The sequence below is a fragment of the Microtus oregoni genome, unplaced genomic scaffold (assembly GCF_018167655.1).
Source record: "Microtus oregoni isolate MIOR12 unplaced genomic scaffold, Mior012 000029F_ref0000214, whole genome shotgun sequence".
Classification (NCBI taxonomy): Eukaryota; Metazoa; Chordata; class Mammalia; order Rodentia; family Cricetidae; genus Microtus; species Microtus oregoni.
Window position 1 is genome coordinate 26,302,040 of NW_024543088.1, and position 27,487 is coordinate 26,329,526.

The 27,487-nt window shown below is 46.5% G+C and overlaps 1 protein-coding gene across 1 annotated transcript; it reads right to left on the reverse strand.

Annotated features, from left to right (window-relative positions):
- Positions 1-4,321: 4,321 nt before the first annotated feature.
- On the reverse strand, positions 4,322-5,637 carry Sst (somatostatin). The gene is made up of 2 exons (XM_041678232.1): positions 5,384-5,637; positions 4,322-4,689 (listed from the first exon to the last, which is right to left on the reverse strand). The coding sequence occupies exons 1-2, from the start codon at positions 5,519-5,521 to the stop codon at positions 4,477-4,479; spliced, it is 351 nt and encodes a 116-aa protein (XP_041534166.1). The 5' UTR covers positions 5,522-5,637; the 3' UTR covers positions 4,322-4,476.
- Positions 5,638-27,487: the final 21,850 nt, after the last annotated feature.

The following is a 27,487-nucleotide window of genomic DNA, read 5'->3' on the forward strand; positions in this document are numbered from 1 at the left end:
TGGCCATTCCTGATTAACGCGTCCCGATCACTGTCCTCAGTTCACTGAAGGCTGGAGATGTATTATACAAGCACAGCTTCCAAGTTTTCAGAAGCCCTTTAATGAAAAACCAAACACCAAAACTAAAGCATTTCCTCTAGCTTGTTAAAGAGCTGGGGAGGACTGGGAGGTATGTGTTCCCTAGCTGTGAAGATGTGGATGAAGAATTCTGGGAAGGTCACCTCAACAGCCCTGCCAGATCATTGTAAAGATCCATCTGCCTCCCAGGACAGCTCCTTTGTCTCTATTCCAAGACAGACTCATTCTTCACAGCAGTCTAATGCAGTGTTACGCTTGAGTTTCTTTCCCCCTTAATCGGTGCCTTCATCATTTCTTTCTAATGTTTGTTCTATAACACTTTCTTGTCCCTCCAAGACTCAAGGAAACTACAAAGCCTAAGTACTTGCAGCAGACTAATAAAACATCAATTATGGAGACGGCCAGACTCCTTTGGGGTCAAATAACCACGTCAACAACCTTGGGAGGATAACAAGGGTAACCTAGGATATTCCCAAACTCTACATCAAGTTACTGTGTTATTAGGGAGTTCAAATGATTCCTGTCTTCTTTCAGTAAAAGAAGTAAGGTGAGCAGGCTGATTTTACAACCCCCTTTCATAACAGCCCCCTCCCATTTTGAGCATTCAGATTGACAGGCGTGAGTTATGTCTCCAGAAAACGGGACTGTGTTTACATCATGCACACTTAGAGCTACAAGCAGGAAACTTGAAATGGTAGTCATGTGATATGTATTTTGGATATTACCTGCCAGGCATAGAACAAATTCAGGTGAGGTTTGTGTGTGTGTGCGCGCATGCGTGGGTGCTCTTTCTCTCTGTCTCGCTGCCTAGCATGCATTCAATCTTTTGGAAATGTCTCTGACAGCTCCTGTCTTCTAATGCCCAGGAAATGACCTGGCGTGGAGTCTTTACTCAATAACTAGTTTTGTTCAGTTAATAGGCACATAAATGAAAAGAGCGAGCTGGACGAGGTGGCACACACCTATAATTCCATCCCTGAGAGAGCTGAAACAGGAAGTTGGAAGCTGAAGTCCAGTCTTGGCTGCTGAATGATACCATAGCCCCCTTGACCTCCCCTAAAAAACAGGGGTCAGTGGTACAGCTTAGCCTGAGGGGTAAAGACCTTGTTGTATCTTCAGTTGAATTGAAAGCAGAAACTAAACCTGCGTGTGTATCCAGAACAGAACTTCACTGATGTCAGAATAAACAAACGTAAAGAAAACGCTAATGATTCTGTTCTCTGTGCCGGTGAGCCGTGATTGGTGGGCAATGAATCAGCCCCTGCTGAGGGCTTGATGAGATGGGTTAGAGACAGCTAGACCCGAGGAGGTTTGCAATTCTCGTGCTTCAGTGCTTATATTAAACTCCCAGCAATGCACTGTACCTTTCCGGTTGTCACACCAGCCACAAATACAGTGATCGCTAACGCTAAATCAAGCACTGAAGAAGAGTCTTGTCAACTAGGAAGTAGAAATTTGCTTCATTGACAGGGAAGCTCATAGATCATTTATTGTTTTTTTTTTTCAGTGAACACTGACAAGCCTCCACGCTTCATACTCCCTACAAGAGACTAGAGAGATGATGGATCAGGGTCACGAGTACTTGCTGTTATTGCTGAGGACCCAAGTTAGATTCTCAGCACCCACACTGGGTGACTCTCAGCTTCCTGTAACTCTGACCTTTGCAGGCACCAACGTAAATGCCCGGGTGTGCATGTTTGTGCACTCACGAGCACATGCACACACAAACATACACTGCCCATGGTTAAAAATAAAATACCTGAAAAAGACAACAGTGTATGAGATGCTGCCTGAACATATGTTTGCCCCAAAGAAGTTCATATAGGAATGCTTACTCTCCACTACACACTCAGACAACCGTAGCAAACAGCAGAATAAGACAAGCAAACAGCGTGGTAAATGATCAGAAAGGGTGCATTCATCTGACAGAATAAAGGAAGAATTGTATAGAGCAAGAAGCATATAAGTGGGTTTAAAAGGCTGTGTTAGGTGTTTTGCTCATGGGAAGAGGAAAAAGCAGACTCTTGTCTTAGCAGCATTTAGAAAATGCATTCCATCCCAAAAGAAGCTTAACCCTAGCATCAAACAGAAGCCAGGGCTCATCTGGTCCTAAGAACTTTAAAATGCTGATCAAACAAAGCCTCTCCATGCCGGGGGTGGGATATGGGTCCACAGACTTGCACTCCTCTCTCAGATGGGGACACTAAGATCTAGAAAATAACAGTGTTTACTCAAGCTCACTCCCTGGAAGAGACAGCAGGTCGTCCAAGAATGCCGAAGCCTGAGTCAGGGGAGACGGAAGCTCCTGAGAGGTGCCTTGCGGCTGAGTGAGACGCAGCCAGCACTCGGGGGATCGTCCAGAGAATCCAACCTAGGGGGAGCTTGGAAAGTAAAAGGCACAGGCCTCTGTATGTTCAAATGCAGAGAGGTAGAATGATAATATCCATTATGCACTTTTCTTTCTTCTGAACTTCTAGGTTGGCACAGAAAGTAATGGTTTTCATTATGGCAATTTCACATGTGCCGTTCTGGATTCTCCTACTGTTTCCCCCTTGGCTCATGACACATATCCCTTATACATTATTCTAAGTGAACCAGACCAGTATTCCTCAGGTACCTTTTTCATGGTCAAAGCCTAAAATGTCAGGGAAAACTGGAAGGGATATGAGTCCCCTTTACTTACAACATGATTCTCCTTATGGAGGTAAAAGTATTGGGGCTCAAAGGTAGGTTACGTTGTCCAAAAGTAACGGCATTTAAATGTTAATGGCCCCGTTTATGTGCAGGCACATGACTGGGTAATTCTTGCTGATGCCCATGCTGCTGTTAGAAACTGACAGCTGAAGATGATAGCAAACATTTGAAATCTCCTTGTACCCGTGCAGCTTATTTACTGCTCAGGAAACAGTGGCACGGTGTTCTCTTAATAGCATGATTCTATTCCTCTGCAGTTTATCGGCAGCCGACATGCATAAGGCTGTCATGTCAACACAGACACAGCCTTGAAGTGGACATGCACTGATGCCGTCCTGAACACCCAGCACAGATGAGGCCCCCAACCCCCCGAGGGAGCTTTGTTCTCATAGAGATCAGTAAAGGGAGTGGGATACTATTCCCATTTTTGATCAGCTTCTCGGAAATTAGCCTCCACAAAAACACATTCTTACTCAAAGTATGCTTTACTGAGCTCACATATTTCCTGTAAAATCTGAAATTCCTCTTTGGTCTTTATTTGCCCCTTTAGTAAGTTTTTACTATTCTATTTATGCTTATTTTATATTTGGTTTATTAATCCAGCAGCTGTGAGGGTTAAAACGCATATCCTCTCCCTCCAAAGACCTCTATTTCTGTACTCTATGAGTTAAATCATTAATATTCTAATCTTCATCTTGAGCAGTCTCATTTACTATGTTGTTTAATGATAATAATAACAGTTATAATTTATTGATTATTTATTATTGGGATTATGCTTTTTATCTGACTCCTGTGTTGCCGGGACCAAAAAGACTTGAGATGGCTCCTCCCGCTATTCTGTGATGAGGGTTTTGAGCATGGATACCTTTAGTATGGTGCAGCATCTGGTGGAGGAACCCGACACTTTTCTTGCGACCCACAGAATTCCTGGGCTTTAATTTTATAACAATGGATAACTAACTTCCCTGTGAACACTAGGTGCATGCCTTTAAAAGGGGGGCGATCTTCTAGCCCTCTTCAGGTGCAGAGAGAACTGTCAAAGAAGATATAAAGCCAATGGTTTTTCTAGAGCTGAATGTTCACAAACTGAAAACAGATTCTAAAGGCCGAAAGTTTATTTTAGCTATTTAAGCCAAGTCCTTCCACCTCTTCTCCATCGTTTTCTTTCTAATTTAAATACGTCATGTATTCTGTGGAGCACCACAGTACCCAGCTGAATACATCAGTCTGCCTGCCCATAAGTTCTAAAAGACATTCTGACAACCCAACATCTATTTCCAAATGTCTTTAATATGTAAATGATGTTTGTGGCAGCTGTCCCCAATAACCATCATTTGGATCCATGCATCACTGTATGGACATTTGAAGTTATGTAAGTTTTAAGGGACCCATCTTTCAAAATCCAACCTTTATTACCACAGGGAATTTGAAATGCGTGTTTATGAGCATTTTCATGCATACCTAGAATGTGTTTATGAAAACGACCCCTCAAGTTTATCATGTATTTTTGAGCAAAACAATTTACTCAATAAGAAGTCAAACACATGGGTTTTTTTCATAATTTCACCATAATTTTATTTTTTATTTACAGTCTTCGATTTTTAATGCAGGGTCTAGTTGAGCATTGAAGGAATGGAGGTTAAGGAAGAGAGATTGGGATTAGAAGAGAGGGTCGGAGGTCTGGCTGAGACAACGATCTTAAAGCTAGCAGGATGTGAAGGTCTTCCAGAAGAAGTTCTTGCAGCCCGCCTTGCGTTCCCGGGGTGCCATGGCTGGGTTCGAGTTGGCAGACCTCTGCAGCTCCAGCCTCATTTCATCCTGCTCCGCTGCCTGGGGCAAGTCATCGGGCTCCAGGGCATCATTCTCTGTCTGGTTGGGCTCAGACAGCAGCTCTGCCAAGAAGTACTTGGCCAGTTCCTGGATAGGGCAGAGAGAGGAGCAAAAGGAGGAATGGGAGAAAGGGGGAAATGTAGTTTGAAAATAATAGCTACTCAAAATCCAGTTTTCACAATAATACAGATGGTTGATGTATTCACTAAATTATGGGGGCGGGGAGCCTTCCAAAAACCCAAATCTGCTTTGTCTCTATAGGCTTAAAACCCAGAAAAACCGCAGGTGATTAAAACAAAGGTTGTTTTATAAATAAATAGAAAGCCAAACGTTTGCGCAGCTCTATTTCCCTTCTCTGAGATACAGAGTGAACCTGAATTCTTGCCGGTCCCCCACCCCTACCCCATCCCCGAGGTAAAGGCAAACCTCCCCGCCAGACTGCAGACTCCCTCGCCCCAGTCTCGTTTTGTGGACTAGCACCGCGCTTCAGGACCTGGGTCAGCAACCCTCGTGGCAGCACCAGGGATAGAGCCCAGTCCCTCCTTACCCAGTTTGTGAATTTTCTTGGACGCCAGGGAGGAACTTACCTGTAAGATGATCCAACAGCTCTGATCAAGTCGGGAGAGAGTAAGAGGGGACCCCACACTTCAAAAGTTTCCCTGAGGGGCTGAGCGACTCTGAGAAGCGCTAGCCAAACACCTGTCGCAGGGGCTTCAGCAAAGCTAAGGGTCCGGGAAGGTGGGGAATTCACAAAAGAGAAGAGTCCCGGGCATTTCCATACCTGTTTTCCTGCGGCTGCGGCCAGAGACTTCTGCAGAAACTGACGGAGTCGGGGGTCCGAGGGGGCGCCGGTGACACCGCCCAAGGCCAGGACGATGCAGAGCGCGGCCAGTGCGCACTGGAGGCGGCAGGACAGCATCTCCGCGGCCACAGGCAGCCGAGCTGGAACGCGGTGGGTCAGCGGACGCTGGTCCTTAGCAGCAGCGACGGCTCCGGGTAGCTTCTCCTTCAGCCGCTATCGAGCTCTCCACGGTCTCCCCCTTTTAAACTCTCTCTCTGACGTCAGTCAAGGAGGCGCCCCCAGATCTCACCAGTGCTTTTACGCACCATTAGCCTCGCAAAATCAATCACAGAAGAGAGGGGAGGCGACACAATTTAAAGTGGCTTATTTTTAAAAAGGAAAAGAAAAAAAGCCTGCACCCACGCAGGCACATGAAATCCCCCATGCCACACAGACCACACAATCTTACTTTCACTCAGTGCTGACAAGTGTATTCCATAGTTCTGTCACATACGTGCGCACTCAATTACAGAGAAAATACCCAGTCCTTGGCCAGTAAACACAGCATCACACATAGTTGGGTACCTGTCTCCGTACCCGGACTACTGAACTAGCCATCCTGCTTAACTGGGTTGTGTGATAAATGAGACTTAAAGCCATCGTCTAGGAGCAGATGTGAGAACGAAATATGCAATTAAGGGAGCTGAACTATTTTCTCTCCCTTCATCTCCTAAAGCCTTGTAGGAAAAAGGATGACTTGGGCCTTAAAGGGGACCTCACTTTTGTCTAATCTACCTATCCTTCTAGTGTGACAAAAGAAAGACCCGGGAGGGACAAACACACATGAGAGAGAAGAGGAGGGAGGGGAACTACACCTGGAAACAACCCTGCAAAGCAGTCTCAGAAATCATATAATAATGCCTCAGAAGTTCAGTGAAGAATGCCGAAGAGATTAGCAGACAATCGCTCTGTACAGCTGGAGCAAAGACTAGACATCTGGACTCCAAGGCCAGGGTTCTTGCTTGCCACGATGATTGTTCTGACAGATCTCTGGCCAGTAGAAGAAACCTTAGGTTAGGAATCCCCAGGACAGGCACATAAAAATCCAGGAGCCCCAGCAGTGTGCCGGCCATTGTGTGTCTGTGTGGGGAAAGGATCAAGAGACTCTCGGAGCCTCTGCCTTCTACTACAGAGGAAGTTTAAGAAGGTCTGCTTGTCATCTAGTTTGGCGACTGAATCTAGTTGGGGGCTCTGGCTGCAGTTTTCAAGACTGCTTATTAGGAAGATGCCAGCTCTGTTCCTGGCACAGAACAGGTGATCTCCACAGGCTCTTCAAGGGTTAATATTTTGGGAGTGTTAGAGAAGTCAATAGTAGAGGGTTTTTTTCTTTTTTTTCTTTCTTTCTTTCCTTTTCTTTTCTTTCTTTTTTTTTTTTTTAATGTACAGCCCCAGAAGTCAAATGAAGCAGAGAATTTGCCCAGTGTTGCTATGGGCCATGCATCATGAGTTAGACCATTCTCAATATTTGCATTCAGATTAGGAAGTATACAGGAGAGAGGGGTTGGTTGGTATCTTGAAGTGGTTTGGATAACATTCCCTTTTGTATCTGTAAGCCAAAGCAAAGAGAGTATTAACATCAAGAAGTGCTAAAGCTTCTTGGGCTCACCAATTCCAGGCAGGGTAAACCCAAAATAAAGCGTTAAATTGGAAGGAAAAAAAAAATCACTCATGTGTGAACAGTCTGCACGAGCAATGAGTCTGGAAAGCTAGGAAACCCAGCCCTGGAAAATAGGCAGTACCCTCTGCACCCTAAGATCCTTCCAGGCTCTAGGTTGTGCCTCAGCGTCTGTACTAGTCACCCATCGTGAGGCACTCTCAGATGACCTGGCCCTCGGCAGACAACTAGCTAAAGAACAAGTGGCATCTGGCCATCTCTCTGTCATCTGCCTCCTCCTCCAGACCGTCCACACGCCTGCCCTTTCCCTCTCCAGTTTGGCCTCTCTCTTTTTCCTCTTCCCATACCCATCTCCTAAATCTCTCTCAGACTGCTTCTCACTCAGCCCTTACCTGCCCTCTCCCTACACTCCCAGCTTCGCTTCTTGTTCTTAACCTCACAGTTCAGTTACTTTCTGACTCTCCCTCTGCTTTCAGGTTTCAACTGACTGTTTCCTGCCTTTGCCTCCCCAGGTTACAAATGACTATTTACTGTTTTGCCTCCCCATCCCCCTTTCTCACCATGCCTGGCTAATGCCTAGCTCCGACTCTGCCTCTCAGCAGCTTTCCTCTCTGATCCCCGCTTCCCTGTCTTGTCTCCTCAGCTGTTTCCTGCTGGAAACACTCTTCTGAGCAGTCTGAGCACCTACTCTGGAATCGCGGAGCGGGAGCTGCTTCTCCCACATTCCCCCTGAAGTGCTGAGGCTGCGGATGGACTAGATGGCTCCTGGGGTTTGATTCTCTCGTACAGTCCTTGGATTGTTAGGAATCTGAGAGCCACTTAAAAGAAGAGGCAGGGCGTATTTTTTCATGCCCCGCAACAGGCAATCTTAGTATAAAGGACGGTTTAGCATTGGACTGTCTCAAACTCGCTAGCCTGCACACCCTGAAATAACCCCCAGAACCTCTGTCCCAGCTCTCTAGGCTGAGAGGGGAAGGTAGACTGTCCTGGTGGTCACCCGGATTCACTTGCCCTCTTCCTTGTGCAGCCTCTAGGGGTCACCAACACTGCAGGCTAAGTTGCACGTGTCACAGAAGGAGACTGAGGTCCTGAGAGCATAAGGACTTTGCACTGGGCTTGAGGAGGGGAGTAACATGGTCAAAGGAAAATGCACCATAGCCCGGATTCCTTGGAACTTGATTCGACTCACTAGCGCCCCTAGAGGCCTAGGAAAATTCTTGCTTGTAATTACCAAAAGTTCTGCTGGCCTAGAAGTTTGGGTTCCAGAAGGGACAGAGCTCCTGCTTGAAGACACAACAAACATTTCATTGAACTGGAAGCTCAGAGTTTCTCCTGGCCACATTGGGATTCTTATGCTCCTAAACTAATGGCCTAAAAAGGAATAATAGTATTGGGAGGAATGATTAATACAGAATGGCAGGATGGGGGCCGAGGGGTAGGGAGTGATTTAATTGTTTCTCCACAATGAAAGTGAAGTTGTTTCTGGGGTGCAGGAGATCATTTAGGGTGTCTCTGGTTATTACCATGTCCTTCAATTAGAGTCAATGAGAAACAACAGCAGTTTAACCCAGGCAGGATGACAAAGGGCCCTTCGGGAAGGAAGATGTGGTCCATTTCTCCAGAAAAAGAACCCAACCCTGCCCAGTTGCTGTCTGAAGAGTGGAGGACACACAGAACGCAGAGGAAGGTAGTTAGAAACACCAGCTAAGGCCAGTTGCAGAAAGATGGTTTGTAATTAACGTGAGTGTTTCTACTTAATTATTATTAGTAGCCGCACACATTTGTGCATGTGTGCACACACATTGAACAATGTCTGTGTTCCTCTAAAATGTTTTCACATTTCTGAAAATGCAAGAAATTTTTCTGAGAGTTCCTGAGAATTTGAGAAGCATGGGCGTATGCTAATGACTTCTCTTGGGCATCTTGCAAATGGAAACCCTTTTACATTCCTGAGAGAATAAACTGGGAACAAAGTCATCGGTGGGGAAATTAACACAGTCTAGAGGGACAAGGGCTACGTGTCTGAGACCCTAAGAACAGATATCCAGGTTTTTCTTGCCTACCATCACCAGAACAGTCCTTATAGGGTTTAAGAACTAGGTCAGGCAACGGAAGTGAAGGTGCTGGTAGCCATGAATCAGTGGAAGCCTATGGAGGCAAGGTGTTGCTGTTGTTCCTAGACCGAAGTAGCCAGCCCTACCCCGAGGGCTGACACTGAATGAGTCAGCCAAATACTGTAGGGAGTAAGCTGTTCAAACTGATGTCATGGTCCAGTTAGACAAGCTTTCCTCCTGGGGGCATGGAGGGCATGGCTCTGGAGGCCAAGTAAGAGGTTTTCACAAATAGGCAGCAGATGGATACTGACCTACACACACATACACACACACACACACACACACACACACACACACACACTAGAAAACCCTCTTTTCTCCTTCACACCTTTACCATGGAAACAAATATGGTGTGATTTAGAGATGATTAACTCTTTTGGATGGTTTCACTAGAATTGCTTTCTAGAATTTAGAGCTGGCTCACAAAAGGTTTAAGTCAGGTGGAGGAAGATGCACTTGCAGTATGCAACCCTCTCCTTACAGAGAGCAGACTTGCCAGGGTATGGTGGTAGAAACGAGAGTAAGCTGTATAGAACCTATTCCTCCCCAAGGGCAAAGCTGCTTGAGGGAAACTCCCGGGAGGACCTTTTCTCCTAAGTGCCCCTACCATCAAGGAGCTCAAGAATGAGCATGCATAGTCCTCCAAGGCGTCCTCTCGGCTGTAGGAGTCCAGCTCACACCCGTGAAGCTGCTGATGCCGATGGAGACAGATGTTGCTGCAAACTTCCACAGAGCCCACACCACAGTGACTGCCGTAGATAACAAAGAGGGAAAAGCTTGCGGGTTTAACATTGTCTGGAGGGAGGGATGTGTGGTGACGTCTTGGAACGATCTTATCTGTTCTTTCTCTTCTCTTGCTCCACTGCGAAAGCTTTAAACCCACTGCCGTCAAGTCTGAATACAGACACAGCAGGCAAGCAGGCATGTTTCCCCAGACCCAGCTTTTCTAATCAGGTTCACACCAGGCCACCCCTCATCAGTCAGTCCTCCTGGTCCCCTAAGCTGTGGTTCCTCAGCGCACATGCCCTCTTCTCTCCCATAGCCACTTGTACCTGCTGTTTCCTCTTTCTGGAATATTTTTGATCCCTCTCTAAAAGTTAGGTCGTACACAGTTCATTCCAAGATATTTCCAATGACTCCATACTAAGAACGAACCAGCTTTCTACTTGTCCCAAAGTGGGTCTTCTGCATCCCATTGTCTGAGGCTCTCCCAGGTCATTCTAAATACTTCTGTGTCTTGAGGGTCTGTGTCTCATCCACAAGCCTAGGGACTCACGGAGTGCAGTCAACTGTCCCGACCATGTCTGCATTCTCATTAAACACAGGCCAGGCTTGGTGGCCTGTACCTGCAATTCCAGCACGCAGAGGTCAGAACAGGTAAATTGTGGCAGCAAGTTCTGTGAAGCCACCTAGCAAATCTAATGCCAGTTGGGGCTTGATATAAAATCCTTATCTTAAAACAAGAAAATTGGGCATAAGGTGGTTGTTGAAAACCAATGTTTAAGTTGCAGATGAGCTTCTTCCTCCTTACGTGTGATGCCTCTATGGATTCTGGGAGTAGGACAAGCATCACAGGCCTCAGGTTCCTGAGGACTACATCCCTTGACAGACGCTACTCACTGTGTAGTCTTCCAGGACATATGCATATTGGTCTCTTGTTCCTTTCTGAGCTTTGAAAAGAAAACAAATCAACCTAAACACTACTCACTGTGGTTGCTTCTATGCTGAGAGTTGGCATTGTCCTTTGACATCCTAATAGAGTTTGAAATATACGCCCTCCTAGTGACCAAGAGGCCTGGGCAGGAAGCATCATCAACCGCCGAAGCAGGCTTCTGTTCCTAACCCAGCTCTCGGCTGTGTTTCACGGTTGACTGGGTGTGTTAATGCCAACCAGACAGGGGCCCCGTGTCACAGTGCCTCTGCAGCTGGATTGGCAACAAGGCATCTTCTGCCACTCTAGCCGGTCACTGGGGGGAGGAGTTGGGAAGGGACTTCTGGGCCTGTCATCCCCCCACGTCTCCCTTCTCTATGTGAATGCCTTTGGTTTCTTTAAAGTCTCCTAAGGACTTCCCCGTGAAATGAAAGCCAAGCTCTGTCCCCTGGTGGCGCCTGGTAGATCCTTTCCCCCTCTGTGCCCACTTTCAGAGACTTAAAGCTGAGGCGTTCCAAGAATTTCCCCAGTGCAGTTAGTAAGGAGCAGCTGTCTTGGCCAGAGTCTTCCATCAGTGGGTCTGAAAATTAGGGGTGGAGATCACTGGCCTACTCCTCAGACCAGCTGGCAAAAGACATCGTCAGAGTGGTTGATAGAGTCCATCTGAACACAAAGGGCCCTTGTTAAATCAGCTTTCAATTTCCCACATTCAAATCTGAGTACTACTCTTAACCCTAGCTCCATGGCTGGCCTCACACTCAAAAACCTATGTTTGCAACTGGAATTTCACACACACACACACCCGGAAATCAATGGTCACAGGCCACTCCCCCCCACCACCATCTCATTTGTCTATTTCATTCATCTCATGTTCACCTCTGCCTCCTTGCTGTATCCCTGCTGGTCCTCTCTCCCAATTGTTTTCCTGGCTTCCATTCTCTCTTTTGTCTCAATCAAACCCTCCCCCCCCCCCCTTTCTCTCTGGGGCTCAGCTTTGTGGAGTCTGAAGAACCTACTCAGCAGCTTTCCCAGGGGTTCCCCGGGTTGAGGGCAGAGGAACTGTGGTGGGAAATGAAGTCTAGTCTAGACCAGAGCCTTAGAAAGCACCGTAATTCCAAACAGGAAAGCGGAAACCAAGCAAGCAAGGGGCGCTGCTGGGGCTGCATGACCGGCACCATTCAGACCCTTGACTTCCCTCGGTCTGTTTTCCTGCCTTGTGACAAGTACCCCATGAGTTAATCCTTGGTTCCTTCCCCCTGCACACACGCACACCCTCGAGTGGTTGGAAACCATGCTGTGATCAGGGCAGCTCCTATTCTATTCTCTAAAGCCTCAGAGGTTGGCTGCCCGACAAGGGTATTATCCTGCAGGAGAAGCTTTGGTGATCAGTAGGCAGAAATGTGGAAATCCTCCATGCTATCATGCCGCGTCTCTGTCCTTTGGGGTGTTTTCTAATCTCATAAAACCAGCCAGACCTGCTGTGCTGTCTCGGGCTGCACTCACAGGGGAGTCTACCATTGCTAAACTGAGCTCTTCTGCCCTCTGCTGGCTCTGCCAAGAGCATCCTGCTTAGGGCGGGCTTTAGCCAGTCTTTCACTCTGTGTAACAGGCATTGTGCTTGAAGTGGGAAGCCCACAAAAACACACAAAATCAGTTCTGTTCTCAAACTTCCAGTGTTTCAACAGTTTGTGTCAGATGCTGGGCAGATGCTCATGCTGACAGGAGCAAGACTCCATCCTTGGCCTCAGGAAGAATCCAAAGGCTTGGCCAGTAACAGATTTTTCCCCCTGAGCCATGCGATGAAAGGGTTAACACTAAAAGAGACCACCAACCCCCTCTAAGTCTCTCTCCTCCCTCCCCCCTTCCCCAAAGGCATTTGGGGACACACACACACCCCCCCCCCGCGCGCGCACGCGCACAGGGAGTGCCCAGATAGAGAGAGCATGTGTATTTCAGGAATTCTGCCCAATTGACAGGTCGATGCCAGAAAGTTTCCAAAGAACAAGAGCTGGAGAGGAAACCAAGTTAGAAGGCAAGGGTTCTAGAACTAACTCTTCTTCTGCATGGGAATGGACACTCCGGAACCTATATGTACAATCAGTGTCGCATTTCTTAGAAGCTGCTGCCAGAACCAGGGACATAACTGCCTTTTCTCACCTTCACGCCAGCAGATCTCACTTCTCTGGCCGGCGGAAAGGAAGTAAAGGAATCTTGTGTGTTGTGCGCTCCCTCTTGTGGCTCTTCTCTGCATTGCTGACGTGCCTTACCAGGCTTTTCAGGGCTCCCAGTCAATCTCCCTGTCTGGAACCAAGGACCCTTCCGGACCAGCGCCTCTCTTCCTGATATGCAGAGGGACACCTTACTTCTTATCCTAATGCCCACTTGCATCCAGTTCTTAAAATACTTTCTTTTAAACAGTTGCAATAAATTTGGACGCTTCCAATTTAATCTTTAATGAAGGAATGAACTGTGTAGCATTGCGGCCTGGATCCCCGTGGAACTCTGCGGGGCAGATGGCTGGACCACTAAAGTTCGCAGCTCAATGTTTTCTTGGAGCTCCTCAATCCCGATGGGGTGCTCTGTAGGTGCGCTTCCACTCTGGAGGCGCTGGTGCTCACCTCTTATCTCCCATCCTTCTAGACCAGTGTTTCTCAACCTGTGGGCCGCGGATCCTTTGGGCCTCAAATGACCCTTTCACCGGGATTACCTAAAACCATCTGTAAACACAGTTATTTACTTAACGATTCGCAGCAGTAGCAAAATTAAACTTATGAAGGAGCAACGAAAATAATTTTAAGGTTGGGGATCACCACAGCATAGAGAAGTGTTCGAGAGGTCCCAGCATCAGGAAAAGTCGAGAACCACTCTTTTTACACAATCTCATCACAGAGCTGCCCGGCTCCCTGTTTATTGAAACACTGAGTTTACTAACTGTAAAAGGCTGAGTGGCTTCCCAAATTCACGTCTCTTTCCTAACCCCTAGAAACTTCCAATATGCGTGTGTTCAGAAATGGGAGTTTGGTAGCTGGAGAGTGCTCAGAGGTTAAGAGCCCTGACGGCTCTTCCAGAACAGTGTATATATAATAAATAAATGGATCATTAAAAAAGAAAAGAAGTGGGAATTTGCAGAAGTAAGTCAATTAGGTCTCTCCCGGTTAGGTTTCCTGGGTTGTCCAGGTAGAGACTGTAACCAGTGACAGGAATCCTTACTGGAGACGGAGGAAAAGGCAGCGGAGGATAAACTTGTATAAACTGTAGACCAGCAGGGAAGTGACACGGCCCTGAGCCCCGGTACACACAGAGCCACCAGAAGCTAGAAGGTACCACAAAGCCTCCTACCCTTTCATCTTTTGAAGTGTGGCCTTGGCTCACACCTCAGTTTTAGATTTCCATCCCCACCCCCAGAGCTGGAAGAAAAGACTCTTCTGTGGTTTTAAGTCACTGTCGTAAGGGTTAATAGCAGCCATGGGAGCGTACAACCACTAAGCCGTTCTCCGCTTTCTACTGACTCAGACTGGCCCAGAGAGCTGGATAAGACCGGCTCAGTTCTGCTCTACACTGGGACCACGTTTCCGGTCCACCTCAACTGGGTTCCCAGAGCCAGGCCCAGACATCCGGGTGCTTTTCCCCAAAGACTAGAGTCTACTCAGGCCTCTGGGGTCTACTTACCACTGTCACTTAAAGCGAGCTCCTTGACAGTCATCCGATTCCGTCTTAATCAGTTAAATTTCAACTGGGGACACGCTGCCGCTCTTGTTGACCTGAAAGCCAGGCTTAGCAATGCTATAGCAATATGGTGGGCTGAGTGGGAGGGTTCAAGTCCCAAGGAGTGAGACAATTTGCCCAAACTACACTGAAGTAGAGACAGGGGGCTGTGAGCAACATAATGAGGAAGAGTTTGGGGGATATTTACCCCGTTCCAATAGCGTTATAGAAAATATACTGTCTACATCGGCAAGGTCAAAGTGAAATGCAGCGGGGGAGTTTTGTATCCACTCAGCTTTGAACCTTTTCCCATCGCCATCTGCTCCACTTGCTGGAAGGGGACTCATCGCTCCCACGCTCTCATTTACCCTAGCTCGGCACCTCTTACTCATGAAAACTTTCAGATAAATTGATGAACCAGTGTCATGCCTCGGGGGAAAAAAATAAACCATTGGCTAAGCAACATTTGACAGCAGGAGTCACAGGGAAGCAAGCAGATGTCAACTTTGGGCTCCTACCTAGAGGACTGGCTCAGAAGAAAGCTGTTCTTAGATTCCTGCAATGTGCAGAAGGGTGCAGAAGATACCCTTCTCTCACCCCACTCCCACCATCACTCATGCCTTGGCCTATGCTCATCTAGGGTTGTATCTTTTACAGGCAAATCCCAATTTCCTTCTCTTAAAAAGAGGACACACATTTTTGTAGCCATGGCATTGTGTATGCCAGGCAAGTGTTTTCTCAGTGAGTTAAAGCCCTGGCCCTCTGCACACTTTTGACGACTTCATAGGATCCAGGCCAAAAGCATGCACCCGGCCTTCTGAGAAGCCACAGGACAAAGGGGCAGACATACCCCTAAATAATTCAGAAACAAGACATGTTAGATGCTTGCTTGTTTTCCATTATAGCAATTGCGTTATTGTTTGTCTTTAGTTCTCCTGTCTGTTAGTTCCTTGTTAAAAAGGCTTGGCCTTTGTTACCAGAGAGTTTTTCTTAAGATGTAGAGACATGCTTTCTTGTCTTGGTGTGCCCTGAAAACTGCCTGGATATATATATAGTAACTTCTTGCAAAAAAAACACTTACAGAGCATTGCATGAATGTGTAATGTCAATCATAATCTTCAGCTATCAGCTTTATGCAAATGACTTCTAAACTAACACACACATCCTTTCCTCATCTGCCTGCCTCTTTGTCCCTCTGGCTTTCTGCTTTCTGATGTTGTTTTTAACTACTGTCTTTGTGGGTTATTTAAATGTTTCTTGTGTGTTTCTTCTTAGTTTCTCTCCATTTTTATCAAATTAAGCCCCCACTCCAACTCAGGACCACAGTGTCTCTCTTGTAAACATTTTAAAAGCTTTCTAACTATCTTTCCCAGCACCTGGTTTCCCCATCAGCACCACCAGCTCTGTCCCTTCCGATTTACCCTATACCATGTGTCCTCACTCAACTTCTGATATTGATTGGACCATGTAACTGTCTTCACTAAATAACTCATGTAGAAATCATTGCCATCTGCATGCGTAGGAGGTCCCCAGTCCTGACACTGAGTCTTGAGGTCCTTCAGAATGACCTTCTAACTTCTTCAGTTTTGTTCAGTGCACACACAGCCTCATTCAGAGGTCATGTTGTTGTGCTTTCCTGTCTCTTTAAGGGACAAGCCACGCCCACTCCCATTACCTCTGACCTGCCCGCCACCATCTTGGGCCCTTTCTTTTCTGCTTCCTTGACGTGCGTTTTTTATTATAAGGAAGACCTGGGAATGTTATGGTTTTGGTCCCTTTAAGAGACAAGCCACACCCACTCCCCTCCCCATCAGCTGAGGCAGGCTGATCTTCAGCTTCCGGCCTGAGCTCGTTCTCTTTTCCATCTTCTTCTCAGAGAGGCAGCTTCGCTTCTGCCTCTCTCCCCACTTCTCTGCTTCCCCCCTTCTCTATCTCTTTCTCCTCTTCTCTCTCTCAATCTCTCTCTCTCTCTCTCTCTCTCTCTCTCTCTCTCTCTCCCCCCTTCACCCTTCCTCCTCCATAACCCCCTGAATAAACATTCAACCTCACCCTGCATGTCTTGTCTATCCATGTTTCTGTCTTCTGCTCGCCCGCCATGTGTCTCCCTGCCTGGGATCAGCCATTGTTCAGGGACCAGCAGCTGTCTCTGCCTGGGGCCCACTGCCTGCTGCCACATGACCCGCCACCACTGCTCTGAGACCAGCAGCCGTCTCTGCCTGGGACTGGCTGCTCCCAGGGCCTGCTGCCTGCCACCACATGGCCCACTGCCACCATTTGGGACTTACAGCATTTCTGCTGCCTACTGCCGCAGGGATCTTGCAGCATTTTTTAAAAAAGAATAACACATGTGTGCTCACCATTCCCTAAGACTGCTGTAGTGCGGCTACACCCATCTCCGCTAGCACACATTTTGCTCAGAACTTTCTGTTTCTTAGCCTCCAGAAGGAAGTGGAGCTCCTGCAATTTGGTATGGGGTGGCATGGGTTTTTTAAGAAAAAAAAAAGTTATGTTGCCTGGCTGTGGTGACACACACCCTTGATCCCAGTACTTGGGAAACAGAAGCAGGAAAATCTCTGTGAGTCTGAGGCCAGTCTGGTCTACAAAGCAAGTTCCAGGACATCCAGAGCTTGTCTTGACGAAGCAAAAAGTGGGGAGGAGTTTTTAATTTTTATAAATACAGAACTCTCTCTTCACAGAGTATGGAGAGTAATAGAAATGCATTGCACAAAGAGATTGAAATATAGTAAGGACCAAGATTCTAAATTAAATTCCCAGGAAAGTTGCCTGATGGGGGGATGGTAAAGATGAAAGTAAAATGTTGTTCATCTCTACAAACCTCATAGTTTACAGCAAGAGAAAGGGAACTATATCAACATGGATGATGCGGGACAAGATGCACTCACCGAGAACAGATTCGAGAGAGAGGATATGAGGACATGCTAGATGGGATGCTGCTGTCTCTAATTCTACCTCAGACCACAAAGTCTCTGATAAGGAGATACTGACTGACAGTCAAGGTTCCCGCTGGGCGTTGGACTAGCATAAGCCACCTTTTGCTGAGAATGAGAGTCACACATTGTAGGCTGGGAGGTTGAGTGTTTAAGGGCAGGGAGCAGCTTAAAGGACAAGGCACAGGGCCATGGAAGTGCAGCTTCAGTGTGAGAACATGTCACCTACATGAGACTGATAGAATGGTCATGATTAGGTCTACCTCCCGGGACAAAGATAAAACCGCAGTGGCTTTTGAAGCAGAGCCCCTTGTTTCTTTCTTGAATTCTTGCTTGATGATCCAAGGATGCCAAGATATCAGGAGCTGGGAGGGCCTCTGTCTTGTTCCCAGCTTGACTCCCAGCTCAAAGTTGACATGATCAGTGCTGAGAGAAATTGAAAAGAGAATGACGCTAACGCTCTGACTAACAAAGAAACAGAAACTATTCTATTGCCCCAAATGGGAAGCAGGAGGCATTTCTGTGGTTGGAATATTATTCATGCTTCTGTCTGTGTTCCAGCATAATTCTGGAGTGGAGTTTGCCTTACCTTGATTGCTTGTCATCCCATCACGGCCATGGATGAGAATGGTACTGTCCGGAATAGTTCGACTGAACAGATAAGCTTCCGAGCCTGGCTGTGAATGCCAGACCAGCTTTTTTCCTCTCTCCACTCTTGTACAGACACCTTGACAAATAAGCACAAATGTATGCCTATTCAATCAGAAGCTATTATTCTCGTGGGTGTGTTCATGCACACCTGGAACTCAGAAGGCAAGGCAGGGGCCTAAGTTCCTGGCTAGGCTGAGCTATGTGGTGAAGCTTTGTATCAAAAGATTTCATCTACAATGAGCTATTAATTTATTAACTCATTAATTTATTAATTTTTTGTGAGGTGGTTAAAGGAGAAGGATGTAATGTACTCACAAAAATGATAAAAGTTTAAGATTATTGATACATTATTTATCTTGAATTTATGATCTTCAAGAGACACATGAATCAAAACACCACATCATAATTCATTAAAGGTATGGATACTATGGCAATACAACTTTTTAACTTTCTTTTTATTTATTCTCTGTATCTTTCACATCAGGCCTTCTGATTCCACCCATCTCCCTCCCTCTCCCTACCCCAGAATAAAACAAAATGAAATTTAAGAGAAAAAAGTGGGGGGAGAAAGGGAAAGCTGCAGTATGTCACAGTGAGTCACGCAGTAAACCCTTTAGCTATACATTTTCACATGCAGGAGTTCACCGCAAAGAATTGTTGGTTTGGTTGGAGGCCCCTGCCCTCTGCTACACCATTGACACTGGACCTCCCTGGGACTCTTCCTGGACATTCTGCTGCTGCCCTTTGTTCTGGAGATCCGGCAGTCCTGAATCCACAGGACTGACCCCACTCCCATCCTGTGCTCTGGCAGATCACAGATTGGGTGGATGTTGGAGTGGGCCAACCATAATCTTGGTTCTGGGCCTGGATAGTTGCAGGGTTGGTCAGCCCACCAGCTCTCCCCTGTCTTCACCACCAGGGGGAGCTCTCCAGCATTGCCCTGGCTAGTTCACCCCTTACAGTGATGAACAAGGGCTGGGACCAGTTCTGCTGCTTTCATATCCTCAGGGTGTGTCCCCCACACCCATACCCTCAGGGTCAGCTCTACTGCGCTGCCCAGGTGAGGTGTCTGCTCCACTCTCCTGAGTGCTGCAGCTGATGAGGGGCAGGGACAGCCTTTCCTGCTCCTATGCCCTCAGGGCCAGCTCTCCCACCTGCCTCTTGTGTGGAAGGGTGGGTGGAAGGTATATGAAGGCATCACCCACCCGCCCATGCCACCACTTAACAGATGAGTGATGGGGACAGCTCTCCCATGCTCACAACTTTGGGGCTGACTCACCCACACATCAGCCAACAGGGTTGGCTCTTTTGTGCTTTGTTTTCCCATGGGTGATAACGGGCTCAATCCTTTGACTGTCTTGTCTGAGTGCGGTGAGATTTCTGGAGCCCCAGCCATAACATTGCTTCCCATGCCTTCTGTCTTCTTTGTCAAGTAGCCTGTAACCGTCTGCCAAACAGCAATCAATGACGGACTTGCTTATTCAGTGGTGTAAAGTGAGCAGAAAGAAAGAAGGCATTTAAAGAGCAGGGCCTCGACTAATGCATACAACGCAGGGGCGAGCAGACTATACACAAACAAAACTAGGGTCTGAGGACAGAGCTGCTGAATAAACTTGCATGAGCTCTACAGGGGCTCTTGCGTAAGCTTTCTAATTTCTCCGCTGTTATTAATTCTTTTAGAATTTCGTATAATTTTTTGATTATATTTACAAACGTCCCCATGAATGAAATAAAAGAGGGAAGACATGACTACCCCTCAAGTATGGAGAAGATTTTTTTTTTTACTGCGGATAGAAGGGAGAAAGCAGGCAGAGGGAAAAGTCCAGGCTGAACATGGCTGGCAGACTAAACAGGACCATGAGAGGAGAGAGGGAGAAGGAGAGCAGGATAGAAGCCAAGAAGTGACCTGCGTCAAGAGACCAAGAGACTGGAGTAGCCAAAATGGCTGAGTTATATAGGGATTGGGTTGAGGGAAGGGAATTGGAAGACCAGCCCCTGGGGGTGAGCGGTTCCTCAGAGGTGTGGTGAGAATTGCTGAGAGAAACCATGGGTACTGAAGGATGCCAGGAGAGCTTTGGTAGCCACAGGTACTGAATGAGACCTGTCTTGAGATTGAGACCTAGCATTCCAGCCTTCTGCTGATGAGAAAATGATAACAATCTCTTCTCTACCTACTTCTTGCTTGAAATCAGGACATCATCGTCAGGGAGCCCAGGAGGACTGGACTGATGGTCAAATGAGAGACCGGAAGACATCTGTTTCACTGGCTGCATGGGTTCTGCAGGACCCCCTGGGCCTAGGGAAGTGCAGGCTGCTTTGGAGCCATCTGGGATGCAGGTTCCAAGAACACCTTGGGCTGGCCCACTGCAGGCAGTGTTTGAGCCATCCACAGTTGACGGGAGATCTGCTGGGACAGATGTAGACTAGAGACAGAGGATAGAGTTAGTTAAAGAGCTTAGGGGACAAATTTTATCTTGGCTGTACACCTGATACGTCGAGGCCCATGGTCCTGGAAGCTGAGGGGAAGGGAGCAGTGTCAAGACTGGGGGAAGAGGGATCTCACCCCCAGGAATAAGCAGGTAGAAAAACTTGGTTGTATATATGCTCCCATGTGGCCTTCACTGGAGGGAAGTCTACCTTAAAGCAAACTAACTCTCCTCCCCCCACCACCCCGTAGCTACTAATCACCTGGAACACCTAAGCTAAGGATGGGACTTGTGTTGGTAATTTTATCTGGTCTGAGCCTGTGGAGGTCTCATGCATGCTGCCTCAACTGTTGGGAGTTCATGTATGACTGCCAGTGGAAGAAGGGTCTCCCTGGAGCCATCCCTTGTCATGTCTATGACAGTTCCAACCTTTCTGCCCCCTTTACTTTGATGACTCCTTGAAGGCAATGGTCCTGGGAGGGAGGGATGTGCTATAAACATTCCACTCAGGGCTGGGCACTCTGCGGTTTCTTATGCTCTGCACCTTGGCCAGTTGTGGGTCTCTGTGTTAAGTGCCATGTACTACAAAAGGCAGCTCCTTCGATGGGGGTTCACTGGTGCACTAATACATGCACATACTGAGAAGTACTGATAAATTATTTATCAAGAAATGATGAATTAGGAGTCAAGTCAGCACTATACCCATTGAGCACAAATAATAGTAGATTCTTTTCTAGGGTCTATGACCTGTCTAGCCACAGATTCTTGTCCCCAGTGACAATGTCAGGTGCTAGTTTCAACTTATGGAGCAGGCCGTAAATCCAACCCAGAGGTTGGTTACTCTGATGCCGTTCATGCTAATACTCCACCAGTGGGCATATCTTGACAGGCAGGTCTTTGTCACAACTTTCTGGGTTCACTTCTGGATAAAGCTGATGGTTATTCTTCCCTGGTAGGATGCAAAGACTCTTTCAGTCTTGAGAAAGCTAGCTAGTAGGGATGAAACTTTCAGGGATGCACCCAGGTTGATTTCACCATGTTCTAGGACTCGGGTGTGTGGTATCATCAGTAATAGGGTCTTGCTGTTGTGTTCTGGAGGGTCCAATAGCTTTGCCAATAACCGATGATGTTTGGGAGTCAGTAGGACCTCATTGACCAACAACACTCTCTCTCTCTCTCTCTCTCTCTCTCTCTCTCTCTCTCTCTCTCTGTGTGTGTGTGTGTGTGTGTGTGTGTGTGTGTGTATGTGTGTTAGAAAGCTTATACAGTAGCATGTTTCTATATTACTTTTTAAAAATGTCTTTAGTATTAGATTGACCTTACTCCCGCCTCCTCATCTATCATGCCCTCCCATCCCTCTCTACGTTAAATTTTTCTTATACTATTATTATTCCATTTAACCCTTTAAATTACTGTCTTCTATCTACCCTCTCTCTAAATCTCCCAGCCATGGACCCTCACTAATTTTCTGACCGCTGTGAGTATTCCAAACGGAACATTTGTGGTTTAAAGGCATTGGTGATTACCTCTAAGTCACCAATAATGCATCCGTGTTTCATTAAGGAAAGAAATGAAAGTACTCCCCCTGGAGTCATTCGACCAAGAACAAGTCCAGCTTTGAATTCTCTCCACCTGCATCTTCCATCTTCTGACTGTTGCGTGAGTCCCCATCTGCGACTGCCTGGAAAAGGCTGACGTGTAAATTTGTCTGTCCATGCATCTGTGCCTGTCCCTGTATGCGGAACTGTGTCTTCTGTCTGTGTGTTTCTTTCCCTAACAAAGAACTTCATTCTGTCTTTATTGAACAGCCTAGAAAGCATCTCATGGGGATGGAATAAGGGGTAGGTTGCAGAAATCTTTAACAGAGTTTTCCAAGGCTGGAGTAACTGGTTGCAATTGATCCCAACTGAACCCGACTACAAGCATCATCATTTATCAAGCAATATCCATAAATGGTTGCTTTTAACTTCTGTCTTTGCTGCTTTCAGCAAATGATACATGTGCATTGCTTATATCGGGGGCATAGAAGAGCACGCTACTTAAGATTACAGCTGTGTATTAGCTTAGGTTGCAAAAGTTGATTACATGGGAAATCCAAGGCAAATAAGGTTGGTTATTACATTGTGCTTTTAAAAACAGATTACTTTCTGTCTCCAGATGGTGCTGGGAAGCCAAGCTGTCACCCAGATATTAGGGGGTTGCTTCTGCTCTCTTGACAAGGTGTCACGGTCCTTGCAATGGCCTTTGAACTGAGCCTCATTATGTGCTCTTGTCTTGTGTAGGGTTTCTGTTGCTGTGATGAAACACTGTGACCAAAAGAAACTTGGAAAGGAAAGGAATTATTTCACTCACAATTCCATGTAACGGTTCATCATCAAAAGCAGCGAGGGGAGGAACTCAAGCAGGGCGGGATCCTGGAGGCAGGAGTTGATGCAGAGGCCTTTGAAGGGTGTTTAGTCCTTAGGACTTGCTCAGCCTACTTTCTTTTAGACCCTAGTACCACCATGCCAGGGATGGCACCATCCACAATTGACTGGCTGTCCCCCACCAGTCACTAATTAAGAAAATGTCTCACAGGCCTGATCTTATTGGGGCATTTCTCAGTTGAGGTTCCCTCTCAGATGACTTTGGCTTGTGTCAGATTGACATAAAACCAACCAACACAACTTGACACACAAACATCACTTTTCAATTAGAAGCCTTCCTTTCTCTTTTATCCTCAGTATGACACATTAATATTTGTATCACAATATAAAACATAAATAACTTTTAAAGTGTAAGTCTTTATAAATTCAAACACATTACAAGTTCAGTTAAAAATCCTAAATCTCTTCTAAAAGTTCAAAGTCTCTCCACTGTGGGAGCCTATAAAAATCAAAACTAAACGAAATGCTTTCTTAATTCAAGAGGAAAGAACCAGAGCACAGCTACAATCTTTAAAAACAGCAAAACCCTACGTCAGCAGTGTAACTAGCTCAGTGTTCACTCTCTGGGATTCACTCACAATCTTCCGGGCTCCTCCAAGGGGCTCGGGTCATTTCTCTAGCTCCACCCCCTACAACACGCACAGTTTGTCTTCCAGGATCCAGGTGGCTCCACTCCACTGCTGCTGCTGTTCTTGGTGGTCATCCCATAGTTCTCCAAAATGCTGGGGTCTTCTGCAACTGGGCTGCACTTTCACCAATAGCCTCTCCTAGGCTCTCTTCATGGTGCCAAACCTCAACTTCTCTCCATGACCCCTTTAATCTTGGGCCCTCAACGGCCACTGAGGTTGCATCTTCACCAGTGGCCTCTCCTGGCCTCGCGCAGTGCCAAGTCTCAACAGCTCTCTATGACCCCTTCATGCCTTTAAAACCAGTACCACTTGGGTGACTCTTATACTACCAAGTGTGGCTTCCTGAGTGAAGTCCAACCCTGGCCGCCTCTGGAACACAGCTGCTGTGTGCTCTTAGGAAAGATTTTCCAGAAGATTTCACATCAATGACTCTGGTCCCTTAATCACTGCTAACTTCTCAGCTCTGGCTAAACCAGCATCAACTTGTCCCAATAACTTGAAGGGTTGACTCTATGGTGCTGGTCTCTTGTTAATCATGTTAATCGTGATTCTTCAGCTCCAACTGACCAGACACCACAGAATCTTGACACAAATGACCCAAAAGAGGTTTTGCTTCCTAGGAAACTTCACAAACTAGGCCTCCAGCATCTGTACTGTTCTCAATATTCTTATCTTTCAAGCTACTGCAGAGCAGCTCACCAAGCATTAAACACTCAGTGTGCCTTGCTTGTACAAAGTTCCAAAGTCCTGCCACAATCTTCCCCAAAACAACACGGTCAGGTCAGTAGCAAAAATACCCCACAGTCTTGGTACCAGTCTGTCTTAGGGTTTCTGTTGCTGTGATGTAGCATCATGACCAAAAAACAAGTTGGGGACTGTGATGAAATTGCTATAGACCCTGGGTACTTTTAAAGTTAGACTTAATGCATATGAATGTATTATGTAATATGTATTATGATATGGTTACAAGCCTATGGGGGGGCAGAATGCATGGTTTGAAAGAAAATGGCCCCACAGGCTCATAGGGAGTGGCACTATTAGGAGATGTGGCCTTGTTGAAGTAGGTGTGGCTTTGTTGGAGGAAGTGTGTCACTAGGAGACAGGCTTTGTGGTATCACTGTAAGTTGCTCTTCATCTTTTTGGTCCCCAATACCCAATACAGAGTTACTATTTAGTTAGCATGGTTGACTAATTCTTGTCCTGTTGAGTACAATATTTCTTTTCTTATCTTCCTTTACCCCCAAGAAAAAATTGCAGGATTATAATTTCTCCAGTAGAGATGAGAAGGGAATCTTGACTTTGAGCCATCATTCATGTTTTATTTATTCCTAATAACTGACAATTTATATGCTAGAGTTACTGACACAGGAAATTGAGGCTTAGTGAGTTCAATATTGTAAGCCTTTGTAATTGCCTGGAAGCTGGTACTGGAACCAGAATGCCAAGAAGTATAGAATAAAGCCTGGTGGTCAAGACCTATGGGGTGGGGTAGAGCAGCAATGAGGCATCTGATGGCGGCATGTCACAAACCCAACATGGGACATGGTAGCCAAGGGATGTGAGGTGGAGTAGGCAGTGAAGAAGAGTGAGAAGACAGCGTTCAACAAAGCACAGAGAGTGTTGGTTAAGCCGTGTGGGGTTGGGTAGCGCAGTGCCAGAGAACAGAACACAGCATACAACCAACATGGCATGGGAAATGGTGCCCAGCCGTATGGGGTAGAGTAAGGCAATGAAGGGGGGTAAGCAAACAACACTCGACATGACATGGGGCATTGTGGACAGATTCTGAGGAGTAGGGCAGAGAGCCAAGGAAAGACAAGAAGAGAGCACCAGATTGTGAAGAAGCAGAAGACCTGGGTTTGGCCAGGCTGATTTGGTAGGGAGCGCCTGATGGTCAGATAGCCTGGTTTATGTGTCTGGAGCTCCATGTAAAAGCTTGGAAACCCATAAAGACTGAGAGTTCATATGTGGTAAAAACCCAAGTTGTGAGGAGAAAGTTGGGAAGAGGGGAATCTTGGGCACCCCAAGAATATAAAGGATGAATGAGAGGGCATGTCCCCAAAGAATATTGCAATGGAGAGGGAAGATGATTAAATATGAAGAGCCAGTGCCATACAGCCACTATAAAAGTTCCTAGATAAAAAACTAAAAATAGAAGTTGGTATATACTCCAAAGAATCTAAGTCAGAGAACCACAGAAGTGCCTAAGCACCCATGTTTATTATGACAGTATTTACAATAGTCAAGTTACAAAATCAGACAAAGTGCCCGCTAACAGATCAATGAACAAAGAAGAATATGTGATATACACACAATGGAATATAGTCAGTCATGAAGAAAAATGAAATAATGCCATTTCCTGGGAAGTGGATGGGACTGGAGATCATATTAAGCTAAGTACGTTAGACTAAGAGAGGGAGGTATCATATGTTTTCCCCCATGTGTGAAATGGAGATTTTTAAACACAAATATGAAAGTAGGCAAGGGATGGCTTGGGGACGAGGGGACCAGTTGTTGGGGGACAAGGAAAGGTGACAGATGGGTGGGTGTGGTCTAAATATATGATTCTTGTGTATGGGAACATGAGAGTGAAACTCGCCTTTTCAATTAACAGAGCAGTTACAGAAAAGGAGGCCTGTGAAAGGCTGCAGACACAGGAGACAGACACAAACAGAGAAGCAGCCAATGTTTTGATCATAAAGTATGGAGTGCTGGCTGTAGGGGCAGAGAAACGAGATTTAATGAATTAAAGAGGACATATGTCTTGGAAGCAAATATAATCTATTCCCTCAATCCTGAAAGGGTAAAAACATCGCCGTGATTGGAAGAGGACAGATGTCAAGTCAGGGAACAATCTCACTCTAGTTAAAAATGAAAATGAAGAAATCATTATTTTCTGAGAAAAACTAGCTAGTGGAAAAGCTTTTCTTCTAGAAACGCCCCGCCTTGTTTCTCTTCACCTATTCTAGCTTCCTTGCCTGGCATCCATTTTTTCAGCAGGGTTTCCTCCCTCTAAGGCAGTGGCCAAATGCCCCAGCTTTGCTGATCATCTGAGGCATGACCTATCCCCTTTGACAGAATTTTGGCAATCTGTTTCTAGACACAAAAACCACATTTTAGCAAGAAATGCAGGCTGGCGCCTCTTTATCCAGTTCTGTTGCTCAGTGTTGCCTTGAGGTTCCCAGGGTAGACAAAGCAGGGGATGGAAGCTCTCTGGAAATTTCTTGATACCCAAACCTTTGGTGTTCTTCTTCCTAGAAATCATCCTTGTCTGCCATTGAGCAATTGTCCCTTTGGGGACAAATTCTGTAAAAGTCTAACTAAGCTCAGAATTACCAAGGAACAGTTTGTATTTCATTTTAATTAATTTAAATTTAAACAGCCACACATGGCCAATGGCTAACCCATTGGGGTGTGTGCCATTGACCATCCAGCCCCCTCCAACTCACCCCCATTTCCACCCCTCCCACCTCCACTCTTATCCCAGACCTAGCACCAGAGTGAGCCTTTCACAGCACTAGAAGCCAGATGCCCAGGAGGACCAGGTGACTGTCTCTGTGTACTGAGTGGAAGGTAGGCACGAGGCACTACTGTCTCCAAGGAGAACCACGCAGGACAATTAGAGGGAACTGAAAGTGAGCATGAGGGTATGACAGAATCAAGAGGAGACCTAAGGCTACGAACAGAAAGCAAAAGAAGGGCTGGAGGTGGCTGCAGAGCAAGAAATGAAGGGGACAAGACAGCCCTGTAGACTTCAGAATCATGCCGAAGCCCAGCAAGCTCCCCAAATTCCCACCTCTCCCTCCTTCCCCTCGTTGCTGTCAAATTAGCAGAAGGACCACTGAGCACCTCCGAGGGCAGCTTCCTCGTTTGGTAGAC

Bases quoted from the DNA above. Each gene is read 5' to 3' on its own strand.
- Sst (XM_041678232.1), bottom strand. From the start codon at position 5,521: ATGCTGTCCTGCCGCCTCCAGTGCGCACTGGCCGCGCTCTGCATCGTC. The intron at 4,690-5,383 runs GTATGGAAATGC...TGCCCTATCCAG, and splicing joins CCGCAGCCGCAGGAAAACAG to GAACTGGCCAAGTACTTCTT.